Source organism: Panthera onca, chromosome C1, assembly GCF_046562875.1.
Source record: "Panthera onca isolate mPanOnc1 chromosome C1, mPanOnc1 haplotype 2, whole genome shotgun sequence".
Classification (NCBI taxonomy): domain Eukaryota; kingdom Metazoa; phylum Chordata; class Mammalia; order Carnivora; family Felidae; genus Panthera; species Panthera onca.
Genome location: NC_138346.1, coordinates 178962798 through 178984727, shown reverse-complemented (window position 1 = coordinate 178984727; position 21930 = coordinate 178962798). Strand labels below are relative to the sequence as shown.

The following is a 21930-nucleotide window of genomic DNA, read 5'->3' as shown; positions in this document are numbered from 1 at the left end:
TTTTACAATTTTGGGTATTCTGCTTTTGGCCTCTTTTGCTCCAACTTTACACACTAGACTGAACATAACATTCTGTGTAAGTGGATGTGCTGGTGGAAAATAGTAGGACTTGATGACTGTGAGTAGAGGGTTTAGATGATGATTATATGGGCATTGTAAATCTTGATCCCTCAAAGTTTTGATTTAAATGGGATTGTGACCAAAACTGAGAAGAAGAGGAAGGGCCAGAAAAAAGACTTCGCTATAGATTTCAAGAGTGCTCTTACCTAGCATGAAGACAAGAAATATAATGGGCTTTTGAGAACCAGCCTCAACTGCAGTATAAACTATCAGAGGCTTCTGTTTGTGTCCTTTGCAAACCTCTGTGGAACCGAGTATGAATTCCTTCCTTATTGACAACCAACGAAATGTGTTTTGCCATTCCTCTGTTTAAGTTTTCCAAAGAACAAAAGTATATTCCTTTTTGACTAGTGGCATATTTTTATACTAGATGTTTGTGCTTTAGCTGGCCAGACTTTTTTTTTTTTTAATTTATTTTTTATTTTTTGAGAGAGGGAGAGAGAATCCCAAGCAGATTCCTTGCTGTCAGTGCAGAGCCTGACGTGGGGGTTGAACCCACAAACCACAAGATCATGACCCGAGCCCATATCAAAAGCTGGTCGCTCAGCACTCCGAACTGGCCCGATTCTTACTGGAGTTCTGTGTACTGTCTTTTGGAATCAAATGAGGCTTATCCTTACTCTAAATCATATTCAAAATTCTTGCTCACCAGTGAGCAAGATAAGGAGAATTTGTAATCTCTTTCCTTCCACAGTTCTGAAACTGCACTGTATTTTCTCTTATTCACTCTTTTGCATGATTCCAAAAGGCTGTCTTCAGTTCCTGACCTGGGTTCTAGTATTTTAGAACATTCTGTTGCCAGATACTAACTCTTACTGATAGGAGGATGTGGTAAGAACTAGTGCCTGTTGAGGCAGCCCTCTGAACTTTGTTTCATTCATGATAGTCCTTTGATATAGATAAATTGTATTCTCCCCATTTAACAGATGAGAAAAAGGAGGTTAAGTAACACTGTTACTTTACTGAGTAGTTACAAGGAATGTGCGGCTCCAGCTAATGTGGTTCTTTCTGATTCTAAGGCCTGGGCTCTGTTACTATTCCTTCCAGGAAATGAGCACAGCCTTGGGCACACTTGTATTTAGCACCAAATTGACAATGTTACTGGTATGTATCCATGCCCTTGGCTTAGTATCTCTAGGCCAGCCCTAAGCTGGGGAAGCTGAGATGAGTTAAAGAATGATCATAAGGCCACAGCTTAAGATGCAGCCTTCTCTTTTCCTACCTTGGTACAGGAGGAGGGCTATGAGGATTAGTGTGCATATGTGTTTATCAGCCACCATCATTTCTAAGTGTGTCATCCTCTTGCTCACCTTCCCTCATGCTGTTTCCCTTACCCTTCCTTTCTTTGCCTCAAATGCCTATTGAGCGTTCAGGCTTCACTCCAGTGTTACCTGACCATTTCCTGACCCTCCATTCTCTCCTTCAGACTTAACCTGCTCCCTTCTCAGTGCTCCTGAGAGCACTGTGTACTGCAGCCATCAAAGATTGCCTGCCACCCTATAGTTTACAAAAAGTTTTCACAGTGATGATTTCATTCGGTTCTCACAAGAGCACTGTACAGTAATAATAACTCACATTTATTGAACATGAGGCATAGGCTTTTTTGTTTTTAACAGTTTCATTTTGCAGCTGAAGAAGCTGAGGCACACAATGAATAACTAGGAGAGCTGGGATCTGCAGTCTGATTCCCGATGCCTGTTCTACCATGACCAGGGTTTCCATATTATCCCTATTGTATGGAGGAAGAAACTGGAGGGTTCTTACAACCTTTTGCCGTCTCTGGTGAGCACCCGATAATTGAGTGGCAGAGGTCAGGCCAGGCCTAAGAGTCAATAACATAAAGACCCAGAGTGGTCTATTTTAATCCTTAGTTTACCATTCAAATAGGGAGAGACAGATATTCTCCAAAGCTAACTTGACCCCAGTGGTCATCTAGCCCCAGGATAAGGAATAACGAAGGTAGCAGTCGGTGGCATGGTCAGTACCTTGGTATCAGACACCATGCCAGTTGTTTTATATCTGTCATTGTCCTTGTGGGTCTTGCCCTTGATGGCTTGCATCTCCCATACTTAAATGGGAGTCATTTGCCAACAAATCTGGGGGGCCGCTTCTCCCTGAAGGCTGCCATGCCCTCTAGCCGGTCCTGGGTGGGGATGTTCTGAAACAACAATACAGAGTATTAATTTGGGGTGGGGTGGGGGGCACAACAGGGCCAGAGGCCAATAAAGACTTACTTAAGCTTGTCCAGCCCATGGCAAGGTCAGAGTCCAAGTCTTTTCATTGTTTCTGAACTCTGGTGATGGGCCAGGCAAAGGTGTGGGCCTGACTTCTTGATCACCTGGGGAAGTTAGGCCACCTCTCTAGCATCTGTGACCTGTCACATTAGCCTCTTGCACACTGCTTACATGCTTCCAGTGGGCTGATAGTCTGCAGGAGTCCAATACGAGGCTGATTGGTAGAGAATGATTAAGTTTTACAGTAAGAAATCTGGCTTTGAATCCTGGTGTGTAGCCAGTTTGCACCAGGTTCTACAAGTCCCCAGACCCCTTGTTTAGGAGTATTTTGGATATTTGTTAACCTGGAGATTAGTATTTTTGACTCACCCAGGAGTCAAGGGCTAAATAAGTCAGCCTTAGGTAACCATCCTCCCCCAATCCTCCACAATTGAACACACACAGCCCGCAGGCTATAACCAAGGCCTTGACATTGCAAGGCCATCCTGGTCTCTACAGCAGCCACTGGTACAGAGACAAAAGAAGTGGCTCTTTGCCAGTTACCTCTACCTGTGTGCTTTGTGACTCTCTGTGCACTAAGTGGGGCAGTATGAGCCACCATTAGATGGCTGAGGACACAGTACCAGGGACCAGTGTGGTTTCCCTAGGACCATCCCACGCTAATTGTGAGAGGGAGTGGCACAGAGTTTAACTCTTCAGGGTGGGAGGAGCCTACTAAACTGGTTATGTATTACACAAGTCTCCCCACTCTGGCCTGCCCTCTGCTTGCAAGTATGTACCAACGGACAGCGGTCACGTACCTGGGCATAGCATATCCCTTCAATGGCCATCCCTGATGCGATGTCCACCTGTGAGAAAGAAGTGGTGCCTGGATCAGCCTGACCTTCTTCCCCTCTGTCTGCTTAGGGTGCCAGCCCACCTTACTGCCTACACCATTTCCTAGTGTTCATGGATTCCTCCAGCAAAGTATTACTGAGGCTTACTGTATGCTAGTCCATAGGAACAGAGATGAATATGATAAGAAATTCCCTACCTGGAGAGGGAACACCATTTGTAGCAGTGATAAAACAATGTTTGGGACAAAGCAGGGCTGTGAGAACTGGGGAGGATTGCACTTGGCCTGGGGAGCTGAGGAGGGTGTATGGAAGCTGTACATAGCCAGTGTTCCTTCCTTCCCATCTGGCTGCCTCTCCACACCTCCTGTCACTCCTGGTAAGTGAACTTCACAGGCTTTCTGTTGTCCTGAGGAGTAAGGCCCTAGGGTTTATGGCCGGGACCCTGGCAGCTTTCTAGTCTCTACTGCCCAGTGCTTACTGTTACTACCACTTATGGGCACCATTCTAAGAGAAATACCATGTGTGTATAAACTCGTTTACTTTTCACAGCAAGGGTTATTATCCCTACTATACAGCTGAGAAATCAGGCATAGAAAGGTGAAGGTCACAACTATATATGGAGAAGCAGGTCTTTGAATCCAGACAGTCCAGCATCAGAATGCCTGTGCCCCTAACTTACGTGCTGTATAGTCTCATTCACCCCTTACTCCCATTCAGTCAAGTTACTTGTTTATACACGTCTACGCTTTTGCTCATACTCTTCCCTTTTTTTTGAACCCTCATCCAACCCAAGGCCCAACCTTACAAAACATTCCCTAACCCAGCAATACCCAGCAGTAGCTGTGTCTGCTTGGTACCCACCCCTGCCTTTTTTTAGTAATCTCTACACCCATCATGGGGCTCAAACTCCTGACCCTAAGATCAAGAGTTGCATACTTTAGTGACTGAGCCAGCCAGGTACCCCTACCTTGTACTAGTGATTGTGTCTGTATCTGTCCTGTTTCCCTACCTTAGGGGAGTGACCATATTTGACTTCTCTCTGTGTCCCAGTTCTCAGCTCAGATCTAGATTCAGTGTGTAATGGATGAGTTGATGAGTAAGTTGATGTCTGAGGATGGATTAGTAGCATCTAAGGCACCACCCTGAGCCCTATCCTTGAGGCCACCTTACTGACCACCAGCATAAACCCAAGAACATGGACTGGGAGCCACACAGACTTGCATTCTTATTACATTTGTTCTGTGATCCTAGATAAGTCATTTACCCTTTTACTCAAATTACTTTCTCTCCAAGAGAAAGAGATGAGGATAAAATGTAATTCGGAATATCATCTGGCCAAATTTTCCATTTTGTGGGTGGGTAAACTAAGGCACAGAGAGAGGTCAGACTCCATGTTTGTTAGAAAAGTCTGGCTCCTGAGTTGTTTCTAGCTGTGCTCTCAGTCTGCATGAGCCATGAAAGCACTGTTTCCCAGCAATCCCACTGACTTCAGTGGACCCAGAACCTGCTTACATCCATTCCTCTGTCAATGGCTACTTTGCCCAGCCGCACAGCAATGGGTGCCTAGGGAAAAGAAAAGGAAAAAGTCTTAGTTGAGGGGATCAATGCTGATAGTTGAGGGGGAGGGTTAGAATAAAGAGAGGGACCTATCTTCATGGGCGGGGGGAAGAGTCATGGACAGGGAGACAGGTCTGGGTCAAGTTCCAGCTGTTGTTACATTTTGTTAGTGTTAGTACTTTCTACTTCTCAGTTGATACTCTCTATCTATAATGAAGGAAGCCTGACTGATCCCTGAGCCTCCCAAGTGTATCTGGGGTTCTTGCCATTTAACCTATCCCCCCCAGTGTGTATAACCTACGATAGTTTACAAAGCGTTTTCCCACCTACAGACTTGCCTAAAGGTGCCACCCACTCTTCAAGGGTGGTGCCATCTTTGAGGTTCAGGGAGGTGAAGCAGTTGGTCCTGTTTGTCCAGAGTGGTGAAGCTTGGATTTGATTCCCAGTCACCTTTCTTACTGCTGCTCTGTTCCCCTACTCATCTCGGCAAATACAAGCCTCTACTGCAAACAGGTTTCACTCCAGCAGGGTGAAAAAAAGGTCAAGATTAGGAACTTGGGCTTTGGGGTCTGACAGGCCTGAGTTGAAATCCCAAGGGACAGTTTACACAGCCACTGGAAGCAGATGTATCAGAGCAGCAACCTGTGGTTCACTGGTCTTGCTTCCGATTAACTTGTGCCACCGCAGGCCTGGCAGTCCATCCCCAGCCTCACTTTAGGCAAAAAATGTATTTATTCCCTATATTGCTCATATAAATTATTTGAAGTTTTTGTAAGTACAACTTTATCAGAAAAAGATTTGTAAAGTCTGTTAACATAGAGGACATAAGTGAAAAGGCTAGCTACATAAACACAAATGACTTCATATTGGGGGAAAATACCATGAATAAAAGGCAAAAATGAAAAACTGGGAAGATGTATTTGTGATGTTTCTGACAGGCAAATGTCCTTGATTTACAAAGAGCTGGTATAAATTTTTTTACGAATATTCACAAGGGTATGAAAAGGTAGTTCACAGAAAAGGAAATATGAACACAAGGGTTATTCAGTTATACTGTTAAAGAAATGCAGCTTAAAAATCTGAGGTGTCCCCTTTCCCCTAAACTAGGTAAGTAGTAAGATATTGGTGATGCCCACTGTTTGCTGAGATTCAGGAAATAGGTATTTGCATACATTATTGATGGAGTGAATTGGTACCATGCTTCTAAGGGCCAGATGTTAGGTGGATGCACATACGCTTTGATGTTTTAATTCCATGTAGGAATCCACCTTACAGATGCACTTCTAGAAGTACACAAAGATGTTCAGTTATGCACTCCAGCCATTTTGGTAGCAAAAAGCAACATAAAATGTTCATCATTAGAGTACTAGTTGAGTAATGATGGCACATCTGTACCATGAATGAAAAAGCGTGCAGTTGTTTTAAAAGAATGAGGTTGATAAGTATATGCTGAAATGGGAAACTCCAAAATATTGGGTAAAAAAAATCAAGGGCTATACTAGTATGTACATTCTAATCTCATTTGTGTAAAAGTTGTTGGCATGACGTGCCTTTGATCTCTCCAGAGGGTCAGGAGAATGGACAACTTCACTTTTTGTTTTATACATTTCCATATTGTTTGAATTCATTACTATTCATATTTTAATTTCATGTTTTTTATATGTCTGTTAGAACTGTATTAGCCTCTGCAAGTGTGCTCCTTGTCTCCCAAACCGTCCTAAAAGGAATTCAGAGTTCTTTAGATATGTGAGTGTATGTGTATAATATGTATTCCTATATATACAATGAAAATTTTTGGAAGAGTATGTAAATTGTTAACAGTGATCATCTCTGGGGAGGGCTTGGGGAATCTAGAGCTGTTTGGGTGACCACCTATCCTGGTTTGCCAGTGACTGAAGGATTATCAAGATATGGGACTTTCACTTTTAACTGAGACAGCCCTATGGAGACAAGGTCAGCTGGGTCACCCTACTTGTGATTTTTTACTTTATGCCCTTATTCTTCTATTTGATTTGCTTGTCATGAATATGCATTATTATTTAGGTAACTACCTAATAAACTGATTTCTCACCAAAGAAAAGTAAAAACTGTATAGATACGATGTGTGTTGTGTGTGTGTTGAAAATGTGATTTTTTCCCTGAGTGTATGGATACCATTTGACTCCCTAGTCTTGGTGGTTTATCTACTAGAGAGCAGCAGTCTATCACACCATCCTTACACTCATCCTATTTGGGAACCCTCTCATTCTGGGCACCCAATAACTCGCCTAGAAGTTGAAGATTGGGATTAGTGAATGTAAAACTAATTTTTGGTAAGCTGGTGCCTTGGTATACAAAGCTATTTTTAAGTAATGAAATACAAGTAATTAGTAGGAGACCATTGTTTCAGTATATTCAAAAATCTGAAATCTGAATCCTCTTGAGATGAAGCTCAAAGACCCAATTATTCAGTTTATGCAAAAAGACAACCCTACAGTCCACAAGTCTTGCTAGTGCGGTGAGCCACGCGCTACCTTGAGTTTTTTTGTGTTAGTTCAGACTTTTGCTCAAGTGTAATAGAAACCTAGTAGCATTAGAATGGCCCAAGTAACATCATCAGGCTCCATTTGTATGTGATGAAGAAAAGAAAAAGAAATAAAGACAAAACAAATGCTTTCTTTTAAACCAACTCACTATTAATTTTTAAAGTTATAGTCCTTGCCCTCAAAGAACACCTGAAAGTTATGAGGGAGGATTATTTAAATTTAAGAGAGACAAAGTATTTTTTCCAAAATAAAATACTTATTTTCGTGATTAATTCAAATACTTTTTTCTGTTAATATTAAAATGATAATATATGGTTAACAGTTTTATAAGCTTATCTGTTTTATAAATGTAAATTTTTTGTGTTGGAAATGCATTAAGTATTTAAGTTTTAAAAATTTTGTATGTATTCTGCACTCTTAAGAATACCAGTTTTTATATTGTATTTTGTAGTATACAAAATAAAAGCCCAAATGCCAGTATTGTCTTTTTTTCTGGTATTGCAATCACTTTTTGTGACCTTGATGAGCAAGTCACTTAACCTTTCTGGGTCTGTTGTATTACAAATACAACATGGATAATCAACTCGGCTGGATTGTACTAGTGATTGAGAAACTCTTAAAATACCTGGGATTGTGTCTGATGGATAGGAAGCGCTCCATATGGGCTAAGTCATTATAAAACCTAGCTCCATTTCAAGCTGCTTTCATATGGAAACTTGGGACCTTCCTCCAGGTCCCAGCAGTGAGAAGTGAGAAGCCAGCAGTGAGAGGCTCTCCAGTCCTTGGAGACCCCATCAGCCAGATTCTGGCTGCCCTGCTAAAGGCTTTGGGCCTGGAAGCAGGTAGGATTACACCTAGCTGGGGTCGTAACACATGTCCTACATGATACATGGGAATTTCTCTGTGCTATGTTGGGAAAGATAAGCTTGTAGTTCTTTATCTGCTTTAGAATCTTGCTTTATAGTTTTGGGGACATTTTATTGCAGTACTGTCTGATCTAGTAGCCACTAACCACATGTAGCTATTAACATTTGACATGGCGGAAGTGTAACTGAGAAACTAAATTTTTAATTAAATTTAAGTCCAGTTAAGTGGATCTTGTGTGTCCTCACAGGACGCACCCCCTCGCCTCCCCACAGGTGTACATATACACACCCCCTCCCGTGGCACAGGCTCTCCTGTGCTAGGCTGCTACCTCACCTGGGGCAGGATCTCCTGGGCCAGCGCTCTTGCCCGGTGGTAGGCAGCATTGCCCTCCTCATTCTGGGGAACAGTGTGGTTCACCAACCCCAGGGCTTGAGCCTGTGCACCACTCAGTCTTCGGCCTGTGAAGATGAGCTCCTTTGCCAGGGCCACCCCTAGACATCGAGGCAGCCTCTGAGTCCCTCCTGCCAGGATGGAGTACGGGTGGTAAATCGACATAGGAAGTGGGAGCCCAGAGGAGCCCAGTCTGGGATGCAGCCAAGACTTCTCAGAGGAACAGATTCTGAGTTAGGATGGAAGGGCAGAGCCCAGAACATAAGGCAAAGGATGGAAGCAGGGGAGTAGCTTGGATAGAGTGGGAATGGGTAAGTAGAGAAGGATGGGTGCTGTGGGTACAGTTACCTGCTCCTGGGAGGAGCCCTCGGGTGGTCTCAATCAGCCCCATGACAGCCGAGGAAGCTGCTTAAACAGAACAGAGTGAAGCACCCATGCTGTCCTGCAGTGCCAGTCCCCAGAGAGAAGAGTCCTCTGCCCCTAGGCTCACCCCTCCAGCCAACCACTTCTGTCATGGGCTGGCCGCAGCAGACCTCCCCAGGCTCTGCCTTGGCAAGAGCCCTAACATAGAAGTCAGGAGGCCTAGGCCCTCATCCTGCCTCCTCTGGTGGTGGAGGTATGCATCCAAGCAAATCTCACCCTTTCTGAGCCTCATTCATAGGTGGAAAAAATATGGTTACTCTTCTGCCATCGTCAGAGAGCTGCTAAGGATCAAACGAGGTACTGGTGCTTGTAACAAGGAAGGGGTTCTTGGGACCCCCCAGTGCCTATTTGTGGGTTAATGGATTCTCTGTCTCATGGACCCTTAGCTCTGGCCTGGCCTATAGTATCATGACTTACGCTCACACCACAGTTATTCCTCCCAGCTTTTCATCAGCCTGAAAATTCCCATGTTTCAGTCCACTTCTCCTTTTGAGTTCTACTTCCTCTAAGGAGCTCCCTTGTGTGTCCCACCCCACAGGCTTCTCCTGAATTCCCTCACGGACCATCTGAACCATGCAGTCTGGCAGCAGGGAATGGCCAATACTCCTGCCTATGAGGGGTTTTATAGTCACTCTCTGCCATCTACCCAAACCCTGCAAGTTAGTTGCCCTAAACATGGGCACATGAGAAACAGAGTTGGAGCTATGATCTGACTTGGTAATTTGATACCTTCTCTTTGATATGCATCATGTAGATGCTACCTCTGTGCCTGGAGTTACACATTTCTAAATGTTCTACCTGGAGTGGCAGGAAAAAGCAGTGAAAGGAAGAGAGTAGCACCAGATAGCACTCAGACTTTCTGCCAAGAAGGGCACACTAACCAGCAAGTCTGTAAGGTTAAAGGCAATCATCTTTTTCATCCCCTCCCTCCACTCTTCAAACTCAGCCGCTCTGAACAAGTATTGCAACACTTGCCTGGTACCAGTGAACCAGAGGGCAGTGTTTCTGCCCAGGCATGTTTGTGATTAACTGGGCTGGTGACAAACTGCCCCCATGGTTCTTTGTGCAAAACATGACAAATAAATCTGGCTTGCATAGAACCGGAAAGTTGAACAATTAATCTTTTCCTCAGTCTCCCCTCCCTGCGTTTTTGTTGATTGTCCTCTCGCCAACTGCTGTGGGGTTGGTAGAAGCATTCCTGAGGTGAAGGAGGCTGGTTCTGAAGAGTAAAAGGTACTATAGCAGTCAGTGGCTGGGCCAGGAGGGAAACCAGTTTCCCCCAAACTTGCTCTGTATCTCTCACGTTACATTTAGTTTTGCTGTTGATTGGAAAGCTCAGAGCAGTGGCTAACTTTGCAGAATCTCCAGACTTACCCTGCTTTACTTCTTCCCTTCTCACCCTGTCCCACCTCTTCTTCTGCCCAGTACCTGCTACTCGGAGATCACAGGCCAGGGCAAGTTCCAGGCCTCCACCCAAGGCAAACCCGTCCATAGCCGCAATAGTGGGTGCCGGGAAGGCTGCTGTGGAGATGAAGAAGGGCTCAGCCTGAGAGGCCCTAGCAGGACCAGAACAGGGACTCAAGGTTGGAAAGGGGCTAGCTGGTTGGGACAGAGGGCCTCATGGGTCCCAGGTTTGGAACCTTACCTGGTACCTCAGCCAGGTTATCTTAGAAGTTGGTTTTTCTATTGGGGAAAGTTGGGAAATTAGCTGGGCTACTGGGGTGGGGAGATGGGCTGAATGATCCGTGCTCAGGCCCACTCTCCTGCTGGCCTCCCCAGACCAGCCTTTCTGCACTTCCTCCAAGTTCTGTGTGCCAAGCCCCATGCTGGGTGCTGAAAACATAGAATTGAATAGATATGGGGAAGGCAGATCTGTAAACAGACAATGATGACCCATGGTAATCAGTGCTCTGATAAAGAAATCTTGGAGAACCAGTCCGGGAAGGCTTCCTGGTGGTTTTAAAGAATGAGTAAAAAGTTCAGGTGGCCAAGGAGGGATATTCCAGGCAAAAAGAGCAGTAATTATCAAAGCCCGAAGGCCTGCAGCCTGAAATCTGACTCCACTGGAATAGCTGGGCTTGAACCCTGAGGGTAGAGAGGTGGGAAGGTCAGAACTAGCAGGACACAAAGGTTGAGCACCAGAGCCCCCTCCGGGAGAAATGCTCTCTGAACTCTCTTGTCCCTTTCCACCTTGTAGAATTCTTTGTGCCATTCCTCCTGGGAGAGTCATCTGTCTTCACAGAGCTCACAACAGAAACTGTCCTCTCTTTACAGTAGAGGATGGTAGGTGTGGTGGGGCTGGGATCAGCAGGGCCCCTAAACGCCCTCCTCCAACCCACTCCAAGACCCTCACCAATCTCATTCATCAGGCCTCGGAGCCGCTGGACAAAGATCCCCACTTCCGCCTCACTCATCTGCTCCCGCTCCTTCAGGTCTGCACCTGCAGATAGTGAGGGGGTGGTGACAGCCCTTGGGAAATGACCTATTACTGAATCCCAGGTTGTTAAAGGACCCAGCAAAGGTGACTTGAGAGGCAGAGAGGAAGGCGAAATCTCAGGGAGGAAGGCATGGGCCAGGAAGCCAGGGAGGAAAGGGGGGGGCGGGTGGTGTGTCAAAAAAGGACAGGTGCAACAACAACAAAAAGGTCAGTTGGACTTCATTAGAATTAAAAACTTTTGTGCATCGAAGGACACTATCAAGAGAGTGAAAAGACACCCCGTGGAATGAAGAATATACCAGCAATTTACATATCTGATAAGGCATTAATATCTAGGATACCTAAGGAACTCTTAGAACTCAACAACCAAAACCACAAAGGACAAAGGGCTCAAATAGACATTTCTTCAAAGAAGACATATACAGATGGGCAATAAACGCAAGCAAGAAAAGATGTTCAACATCATTAGTCATTAGGGAAATGCAAATTGAATCCACAATGAGAAACCAACCTCACACCGTTTAGGATGGTTATTCTAAAAAACCACAGAAATAGAAAGTAAGTGTTGGCATGGATGTGGAGAACGCTGGTGCATTGCTGGTGGGAATGTGAAATGATGCAGCTGCTGTGGAAAACACGTGGGCAGTTCCTCAAAAAGTTATTCGTAGAATTACTATATGACCCAGCAGTGTCACTCTTAAAAGATTTAACAGCAAAGACTCAAACAGAGACTTGCATACCAATTTTCATAGCAGCACTATTCACAATACCCAAAAGGTATAAACAACCCAGGGCACATCAAGATAGATAAAACGTAGTATAAATACAATGGAATATGATTCAGCCATAAAAAGGAATGAAGTTCTGACATGCTCTGACATGTTCACTATGGGTGAACCTTGAGGATATTATGCTAAGTAAAAAAAGCCAGATACAAAAGAACAAATGTATGATTCCACTTGTATGAGGTATCTAGAATAGGCAAATTCATAGAGATAGAAAGTACAACAGAGATTATCAGGGGCTGGTGGGGGGAGGAGGAATGGAGAGGGATTGCTTAATAGGTACAGAATTTGGGATGATAAAAGATTTCTGGAATTGGACAGTGGTGATAGTTGCATGGCCATGTGAATGTACTCAGTGCCACTTTATTTTATACTTAAAAATGGTTAAAGTGTAAACTCTGTGTAATTTATTTATTTACCACAATTTAAAATATATATGATAATATTTAAAATGTATTATTTCTTGGGGCGTCTGGGTGGCTCAGTCAGTTGGGCATCTGACTTCCATTCAGGTCATGATCTCACGGTTCGTAGGTTCAAGCCCTACATCAGGCTCCACGGTGATAGTATGGAGCCTGCTTGGGATTCTCTCTCTCTCTTTCTCTCTCTGCTCCTCCCCCCTCCCCCATGCTTTCTCTCTCTCCCGCTCTCTCAAAATAGATAAACAAATTTAAACATCAAAAATGTATTATTTCTTCCCAGTTTTATTGAGAAATAATTGACATCTTGATTTTTTAAGGTTTATTTATTTTGAGAGAGAGAGTGCATGAGAGCGGGGGTTGGGGGAGAGAGAGAGAGAGAGAGAGAGAGAGAGAGAGAGAGAGAGAATCCCAAGCAGGCTCTGTGCTGTCAGCCCAGAGCCCGATGTGGGGCTCAATCCCACAACCCTGAGATCATAACCCAAGCCAAAATCAAGAGTTGGACGCTTAACTGACTGAGCCACCCAGGTGCCCCAACATATTACTTTTTGATAGGAGGGGTCAGTGTGGTCCAAGGAGACTACAAAGTCAAGATGAGAGAACTGACAAGCAAGTGCAGGATACAGTGGGATGGAGTTGGGAAGGACTTTGGTAAGAGTAGTACCATGGCAGAGTCATCAAAGGCCAGATGGCAGGGGGCTGAGGTGGGAGTAGGGAGTGAATATATTCTCTTCACATCTGAAACTATGGGAATTCAGAGCTGACAGCCCTTGCATGTCTTTGATTAGTCCCAGCCCCTCAAAGACAGATGGAGAAACTGAGGCTAAAGAGGGGTAGGGACTATCCCAGGATTCCAGAACAAGTCAGAGACAGACCCAGACCTCCTGCAGCCATCCCCCCAACCCCTCCACTTCCCTGTGCTTAGCTGGGATAGTGGGGCTACTGGGACCTTCATAGAGAAGGTCAGACAGGCATAGAGCTGAAGGAGGAAGCCAGGGTAGAGTGAGGCCCTCATCCTCAGCTGCGTCAGAGGCAGCTGCGTCAGGCAGACCCCTCTGCATACTTGTGCCAGGGAAGACCCCAAACTGGGCACTGTGATCCCGACAGCTCAGACCTAGAGACTGAGCCATATCATCTTGAAATTCCATGTTCTTCCCATCCTACCCATCCATGGCCTCTTCTCACCTCCTCAGTGACTCCTGCTATCCCTTCCCCAATCACCCCATAGTGGGTTCTTAGCTCAGCTCAGTGCATCTCTCACTCACTTGCTTCTTGTTGTGGGGATGTGAGTCAGTGTTTTGTGTCTTTGAAACAGAAGTTGGTGATGCTTGCCCTACTGTGAGGACCAAATTGTCCAGGGGCAGTGGAGAGTTTTGGCGACAGGAACTGAGATCTTGTGGGTGGGCAAAGGGGCACAGAGTACCTTCTTGGCCACAGACCTTGTCAATGTCACAGCACTTAGTTTCCTCAGTGAAGTGTCAGAACAGAGCATGGTGTAGCAGAAAGAATAAGGATTTGAGGGTCAGAGGGGCCAAGTTAAAATTGAATTCTATTCTACCTCTTACTAGCTGTGTAACACTAGGCGAGGCATTTTACCTCTGAGTATTTGAGTTCACATCTATAAAATGGGAATAATAAGTCCTATGCTAGAGCTGACCTACGCCCCCAACCCCCTATAGGCTGGTGGGAACCCTGCTAGCCCTGGGGTAGAGGCAAGGGAGGAAACCCACCTGCACAGAACACACCCTTCACTCCACTTCTGAATAGCAGAACGTGTACTTGCTGGTCCTCCCGCAGCCGGGCCAGAGCTTCCAGAAGCTGCAGAGGAGATCTTTTCAGGTATCTCCCAGCCCAGCCCTAGCCCAGCCCCCACCCACCCTGGTGCTGCCCTTTCTCACCTCACTGACCAAGACATTCCCCAGGGCATTACGGGCACTTGGTCTGTTCATCAGGATCTCCGTGATTCCTGCAGGTGACAGGGCAGCCTTGGGTGAGCCAGCTGGCCTGCTCACTCCTGGGCTGGGGCCTGGAGGCAGCTGCCTGGATTCTTGGTGGCCTCTACCCTTGATGAGCAGTGTGACTTAGAGCGAGTCACAGACACCCAGGCTTCAGTTTCCCTGACCATAACATGGAGAGAATAACCCCTTGCTCTTTCTCCCTCACAGAAGTGAAAGGGCTTGTAACCCCCATGGAGCAACACGGAGAGACGGACAACAATGACCACTGCATTGGTTCCTACCTGCTTCTGCTGTTATTATACACACAAACACACGGGCAAGTCAGGAGGGCTTTCACGTGCTCATCTGCCCCTTCTCCACCTTCCACACCCCCTGTGTGCTTGCCTCCTGTATACCCAGAACTGCTCTGCATATTTGACTAGCCCAGAACTCTCCCCGGAGCTCTAAGCCTGAATACACAGTTGCCCACTTGATGTCTTGACCAACCGGTCAAAAAAATGATCAATCTTTTCTCCTGTTCCCTTTGTGAGTAAATGATCTATCAACTCAGAAGTCCCTTCTTCCTCACCCATGGAATTTACTCAGTCTCCAATGTCAGTTCAACCACTTAAATGACATCTCAGATACTTCAGCTAATATCCCTCCTTGCAGCCAGCAACCTATAAGGGTTCTTTACTACATGGATCACCCAAAATTGGCCCTCCTGCCTTCGGTCTTGCTTCCCCTCCCTACTCCACATTCATTCCTCATTTGGGTCAGAGTCCTCTTTCTAACCCAAATCCAACCATGACCTTCCCTTTCCCTTTTCACCAAAATTAAGCCAAATTCCTTAATACCACCCAAAAGATGCCCCCCCCCCTCCATCCCCAATATGGCCATTGCATCCTACTCTGGCCTCAACTCACCCCCACAATCTGGGCCAGTTGTAGAGAAGAGAGACCAGTTCTGGGCAAGGCTCAAATACTCTCGTACCTTCTTGGTTGTATCCCCTCCTGTATTTACCTATCCTTTGGCCTTCAAAGACCCCTTAGTATTTTCCCCCAGGGTCCTGAGCCTTGTCTGTGAAATAAGCAGTATTTATTAAGATGGCATTCTCAGTGTGAGTTAATCTGAGACACAGAAGGGACAATAAAAGTTTTGGAGCGCTCAAGGGACAGGGTTTCCAGCCAGGAGTTAGAGAACTGTGGTTCAGGACAGAAATCTATAACATGCAGACTAGGCTGGCTTCCTTAGCCTCCCCAGAAACCTTCAAAGAGTTCTTTGAGCCCAACAGGTCTGGAGGTCCCACAGAACTCAGATGTCCCCAGGGTCTTCTCCAGCTCTAATGCTCCATGAAAGAAAATGCTGCAACTCTGGGGAAGGGAAACTCTGGTAGATACAAAGAAACCACATCAGAGGGATTGAGGAAAACAGTCTAGAGGTCCAACATCTTTGTGGCAGACAGGCCCCATCTTCATATCCTCAATAATCTCCTTCCCTAGAGTGTGGGCAGGGCCCCGTGAATTGCTTCTAACCAACAGAATACAGCTAAACTCATAAAATGTCACTTTGAAGATTAAAATTTAATGATATGGCAAAGGAGATGAGATGTTCATTCTATAATTAGGTTACAATGTATATAAGACTCTGTCTTGCTAGGGCATACTAGAGAAACTAGTGGACCTATAGAGAGGGTCCTGTGGCAAAGAACTATAGGCTGCCCCCAGGAGCTGCGAGACACCCCCCAGACCAACAGGAAGAAAACAGGACTTCAGTCCTACAACCACAGGAGGTGACTTCTATCAATGGGAGGAGCTTGGAAGCAGATCTCTCCCTAGTCAAACCTATGAGGAGACCACACCCCTGGCCAATTCTTGGATTGTGGCCTAGTAAAACCCTGAAGTAGAGAACCCAGCTACATTGTGCCTGGACTTCTGATCTATAGGAACTATAAGATAATACATGTGTGTTATTTTAAGCAATAAAATTTGTGGTAATTTGTTATCCTCAGGCAATATCCTGAGATTGATAGACGTTCTTCTCTCCTCTTCACTTTCCTATTCTGTCTTGCCTTTCTGGCTGATGTCTCCCATATTTCATCTTTGTCCCCTCTCTCCATCTCTATCTCCTTCTTTCAGAATACAAATGGGGTGCTTGGCTCATGTCACAGCTTAGTCATATACTACTAGTTCCACTGGTCTTGGGCAAGTTGCTTTACCCTCTGGTCTTCAATTTCCTAATCCATAAGTAGAAATAATAAAAAGGGGGGCACCTGGGTGGCTCAGTTGCTTAAGCGGCTGACTTCAGCTCAGGTCACGATCTCACAGTTCGTGGGTTTGAACCCCATGTTGGGCTGTGCGCTGACAGCTCAGAGACTGAAGCCTGCTTCCGATTCTGTGTCTCCCTCTTTCTCTGCCCCCACCCCCCACTTGCGCTCTGTCTGTTTCTCAAAAACAAATAAACATTAAATTTTTTTTTAATAATAAAAAGGTTGTTATGAGGATTAAAAGAGATAATGCCTTGGGGCACCTAGCTGGCTCAGTCAGTAGGGAATGCAACTCTTGATCTTGGGGTTGTAAATTTGTTTGTAAATCTTGGGTGTAGAGAGTACTTAAAAATAAAATCTTAAAAAAAGAGAGAGATAATGCCCATAAGTGCTTAGCCAGAGTTTGTGAGTGAGCAGTGAGCAGGAAAAATGCATAGATGCTAGGGAAACTCTAGGATTTAATAGAAGGAATGAACTCCAAGCTGGGAGCTATGAGGAGCCAGACAGGGTTATGTTTGGCTTTCATTTAATTTGCACTTATCACATGTCAAGTCCTGGAGAAATAGGGAGGAATCAGCCATGGTCCCTGACTTTCTAGTCAAGCCCTGATTCTGGGAACATTGCCCTTGCTGGACCTCCACAGTAAGGATAGGTGTGTACTATACCCTCCCCACTCTTACCTAGAAACTAGACCTTGAAAGGGACAGAAAATTCTTGTTTCCCAGAAAAAGTCAACAGGAACCACTGTAAGGTATTAGAGACCCACTCTTTTTACAACCCCTTACTATATAGAAGGGGAAATTCAGGCCCAGAAGAGAATGTGCCTAATAGCTGGACCCACCTAGCAATCCTCACTCTCTAAGAGTTAACAACCTATGTGAGAGATAAGTTTAGATACATGGAAAGTAATGGGAAAATGGGAAGGAGGGGGTGTGTAATTCCATAAGGACTTACATAAGCAGAGTGGAAAGAGAATCCAAGTGAACAAAACAGAGGTGGGACAGTTTGAAATGAACCCAATGCACTGAAGAGATAAGATGGAAAGGTAAGGTTGTGGTGGAGAACGTTGAACGCCCAGCTAAGGAGTTGGGTAGAGCCATAAGAAGAGCCAAGAGTGGTTAAAAAGGGAATCCCATTTTCAAGGACAACAGAAAAATGTGACAATGTTGTGGTGTCGTCAGCTCAAGTGGAAGCAGAACCTGTGGCTTCTAACATGAATATCAAATAACCCCAAATCACTTTAGGTTGGTGGAAGGTGGGGGGATGGAGGTAGGGAGGGGGTGGTGGCGGTGTTCTCCTTTGTGAGTCTCTTCCTGCTGCCTCCTCCATTGTGGTTTCTCCCTGGTTTCCTTCCTCCGTGGTTTCCTTCCTCAATGACTTCCTCCTGCCTTCTATATGCCCTCTGGCAAGGGCAGCCGTTTAATCTGCTAATCCTTGTTATTTGTGGATAAAACATTCTGTATTTGCAAGTGAGCCCTAATTTGACATATGATAGTTTTTTGGTTTTTGGTTTTTTTTAATTGATGTAGAAGTCTGTCTTTTGAGTCAATACTAAAGAAGTAGTGATGATCTAATAGTTAAGAAAACAGGTTTTGAAATCAGATCTGGTTCAAACTGCCTAACCTTTGCCTCAATTTCTTAATCTGTAAAGTAGGGAGAATAATTATAACAATCTCAAAGCAAGTGCTGTTGTGTTTTGCAATGAACTAAGCATGAGAGTAAGGAGTATTCTCTAAGAACCAACAATCCTAAGCACCTGGGTGGCTCAGTCGGTTAAGTGTCTGACTTCAGCTCAGATCATGATCTCACAGTTTGTGAGTTCGAGCCCCATGTCAGGCTCTGTACTGACAGTGCGGAGCATGGAGCCTGCTTTGAGTTCTGTGTCTCCTCTTTCTGCCCCTCCCTTGCTCTCTCTCTCTCTCTCAAAAATAAATAAACATTAAAAAAACAAAACAAAAAAGAACCAACAATCCCAAATGGCTAGAGGAAGACCCTTCATGTCCATGTCCAGGATGCACTCTACAGAACAGTATACAACAGCAGGGAGCAAGAAACTGGATTTATATGGCAAAGCAGCTCTTCAAAACTTAGTATCAACCAGGGGAAAAAAGGAAGAAATACGAGTTATATAGTAGTTATATAGTACGACGATATGTACTTTAAAACTGTAAATTAAAACACAAACTATGCTACATCAAACTCAGGGAGAGAGTTGGGACTGGGGAGAAAGTAAAGCCAAGAAAATGGCTTTGCCCTTATGGTAACACGCAGAGGACTGAGGGGTGTTAATGCCACTGAATGCACTTTCACATCCCCTTGCACCCCAGCAAAAAACAAAACACCCATAGTGGAAAATGGAGGGCTGCCTGGGTGGCTCAGTAAGTTAAGCATCCCACTCTTGATCTCACCTCAGGTCTTGATCTCAGGGTAGTGAGTTCAAGCCCCACTTCGAGCTTAGGGCTCCGCGTGAAGCCTACTTAGGAAAAAAAAAGTTCTCTGCCAGTGACCAGCACGAACTTTCTCCTTTGACTCAGAGTGTAAAAGTCCGCCAGCCAAGGCCAGCCACAGCAGGGCCAGAGCGCATGGAGACTTGCCCAGGTCTTTGCTCCTCCTCTGCTCTCCTCCCTCTTCTTCCCTGCATGGCGAGCCAGATTGGCTCCGCCCCCTCGGCGCTCTGGAAACTAGCCAGGACTCTTGGCCGACGGGACAGCAGGCCTTTTAAAGTTACTGGGGTGGAAGCGGTGAGGGGTGGGGGTCGCCGGTGCTTGGTCTATCGCTGAGCGAGTCTCCGTCCCTCCGTCACAGCCCCAGGCCTTCGAATGGGGGACTAAGGGACTTAGATTGACCTGGAGCTCCACCTCAACTAGGGTCTGGGCGGCTAGTGACGGGGCCACCCACCTCCCCGGCCTTAGGAAGGCGTGGGGAGCCTTGACTGGGAAACCGCACATTCGGGATCAAATCCTTAAACGACCCGCCTTCCCCTTACTGGTCTGTGTTCCCGCGTGTAGTGGGCCGCTCTGGCCATGGCTTCGGCCCTGGCAGCAGCGCCAGGAGCCCGGCCCGGACCCGTCGCGTCTCCCCCCTGGGCGCTCCCGCGACAGCGCACTTACCTTGGTCTGGACCTGCCAGGGCGCGCACTTGGATCTCCGGGTCCCCAGCCGCCCCATCGGAGGCGCAGCTGCGGGTCTGAAGGGGTCTCCAGGGGCGTGGAAGGCGCAGGGCACTGGTCAGGGCTCGCAGCATCTGGGCGCAGGCTGGGAAGGTGCCAAGGGCCCCTCCACTGCTCTCTCCTCTCTCGCTGAAAGCTTGCAGCGGCGCCCCCACGTTTCGCAAACTGCTCCACCTATGGGCGGAGAGCACAACGCAGTTTTTCTTGCCTCTTGACTCTCAGAGCCCTGGAGCCCTGGCTAGGTAAAGCCCGGCTCCTCTGTGTGCTTTGGGACAAGGATGTCAACCTCTTTAAGTGCCAGTGTTTTAATCAGTAAAGCGGGGATAATAATAGTGACTACTGTCACAGATAAAGGGGAGGCTAAAGTAGTGAGAACAGATAATGTACTACTGCAAATGGGAAGTGTCGTGTGTGAACTGAACTCAACTTCCATTTGTACAGAGGTGCCTGAGAATTTTAAAGGGAGAAAGAGGAACGACAGAGGTGGGTGAACCGGGCTTGTGCAGAATTACAAAAATCAGGAAAGGCGTTTGGCCACGTGAAACTCATCTGGGTTAGCTAACTGGTGCCTAGCCAACCTTAGGCTCCCACAGAGACTGGGGTTGGTGGCAGCGGTGACAGACAGTGGGGGTGCTGTCTTCAGGTGTTGGCCGAAACAAGCAGTAAATTCTCTTGGCAGTGCTGGCCTTAAAAATAAAAGTTGTTTTACCAGCAAAAATAGGTGTCTTTGGGAATAGCCAAGAATTGCAATTTGGGATAAACAAGCCACGGGAAAAAAACAGGCTAGTCCAACAGAGGAGGAAACCATATTTTATGGAGAAGTTGGGAGTGGTTGCTTTAAAACCAAAACCCACGGGAGAAAAGCAAGAGGTCAGAGTGATCACAGTTTCTCATGGGCTGAGCTGCTGACCTACTGGATTTCTTGTAGGAGATACAATGTACACCCTCTCCTGTTGAGTCTATTATAATTGACAATTCCTCCTGTAATTGATGTCCAGTGGTATCGCATGAGAACTCCTCTTTCTGGCCTCCTGACTGCATTTTAGTGAGGGTTTTCCTTTATTAATTTCTACAGTTGGCTTAAGTGTTCTCCTCCAGGCACTCTAAGGGGGGCCAGGGTCATCTTAAGAATGTGGCCTTGATCTGCTAGAAACTATGTTAGTGTTCAAGTCATTGTAGGCCAAGGTTGAGGCCTAGTAGAGAAGTGGGCTCAGAGGGGCATGGCTAGAATTTGGTCAAGAAGAGAATCTTTGTCACTATGTCATGGTGGTATTATGATGATTGAATGGGGGTGTGTGAACCTTGCTTCTTATTCCATTTTTTAAATGTCATTTCATTCATTCATTCTGACGTTGTCTACATTCATGGGCTTCACTGCCTCACCTCCCAGTTACTCTTCAATCATTCCAAATTTATGCTCACTAATTAGATGGCAAAAATATTTGTGAATGTGAATCCCTAGCCTCTGCCTCCACTATCTACCCAAAATGCTTTTGCAGAGGTCATCAGTGGCCCTGTTTAGTTCATTCTGGGTGGATCAATAAAGAGTGTTCAGTGAACACTCTACCTCACTCGCCTTCCACTTGTTAATGACCCCAAAGTCACTAATAATTCATGCCTCCAATCAATGGCTGGACTATTAGGTGATCTAGAAATAAAATTCTTTTTATTTTTTTTTGAAAGCCATGGCTTTCAAAAAAAAAATTAATGTGTATTTATTTTTGAGAGAGAGCATGAGCAGGGGAGGGGCAGAGAGAGATGGTGACACAGAATCCAAAGCAGGCTACGGGCTCTGAGCGGTCAGCACAGAGCCTGATGCGGAGCTCGAACTCACTACCATGAGATCATGACTTGAACTGAAGTCAGATGCTTAACCAACTGAGCCACCCAGACACCCCTAAAATTCTCTCTTTTTAAAGTCATTGGTGTTTGCTGAGGTCATCACTATGTCTAGTAAGGTTTAAG

General features: G+C 45.8%; 1 protein-coding gene across 6 annotated transcripts; it reads right to left on the bottom strand.

Moving 5' to 3' along the window:
• Positions 1–1676: 1676 nt before the first annotated feature.
• Positions 1677–20151, bottom strand: ECHDC2 (enoyl-CoA hydratase domain containing 2). 6 transcript variants are annotated; one of them, XM_060624500.3, is made up of 10 exons: positions 19907–20151; positions 14492–14559; positions 14324–14411; positions 11306–11392; positions 10381–10473; positions 8878–8937; positions 8473–8630; positions 4703–4753; positions 3155–3202; positions 1677–2278 (listed from the first exon to the last, which is right to left on the bottom strand). In XM_060624500.3, the coding sequence occupies exons 1-10, from the start codon at positions 20037–20039 to the stop codon at positions 2201–2203; spliced, it is 864 nt and encodes a 287-aa protein (XP_060480483.3). In that variant the 5' UTR covers positions 20040–20151; the 3' UTR covers positions 1677–2200. The 6 variants fall into 6 exon arrangements, with proteins under 6 accessions (XP_060480483.3, XP_060480484.3, XP_060480481.3 ...); XM_060624501.3 differs by having other exon boundaries at positions 8878–8934; positions 19907–20150; XM_060624498.3 differs by having other exon boundaries at positions 8473–8660; positions 8878–8934; positions 19907–20148.
• Between the last annotated feature and the right edge of the window lie 1779 nt (positions 20152–21930).

Coding starts and splice junctions, on each gene's coding strand:
- ECHDC2 (XM_060624497.3), bottom strand. CDS start 20,039: ATGCTGCGAGCCCTGACCAGTGCCCTGCGCCTTCCACGCCCCTGGAGA. Junction 14,412..14,491: donor GGAATGTCTTGGTCAGTGAG/GTGAGAAAGGGC, acceptor TCTCCTCTGCAG/CTTCTGGAAGCTCTGGCCCG. Junction 11,393..14,323: donor GAAGGGTGTGTTCTGTGCAG/GTGGGTTTCCTC, acceptor CACTATCTGCAG/GTGCAGACCTGAAGGAGCGG.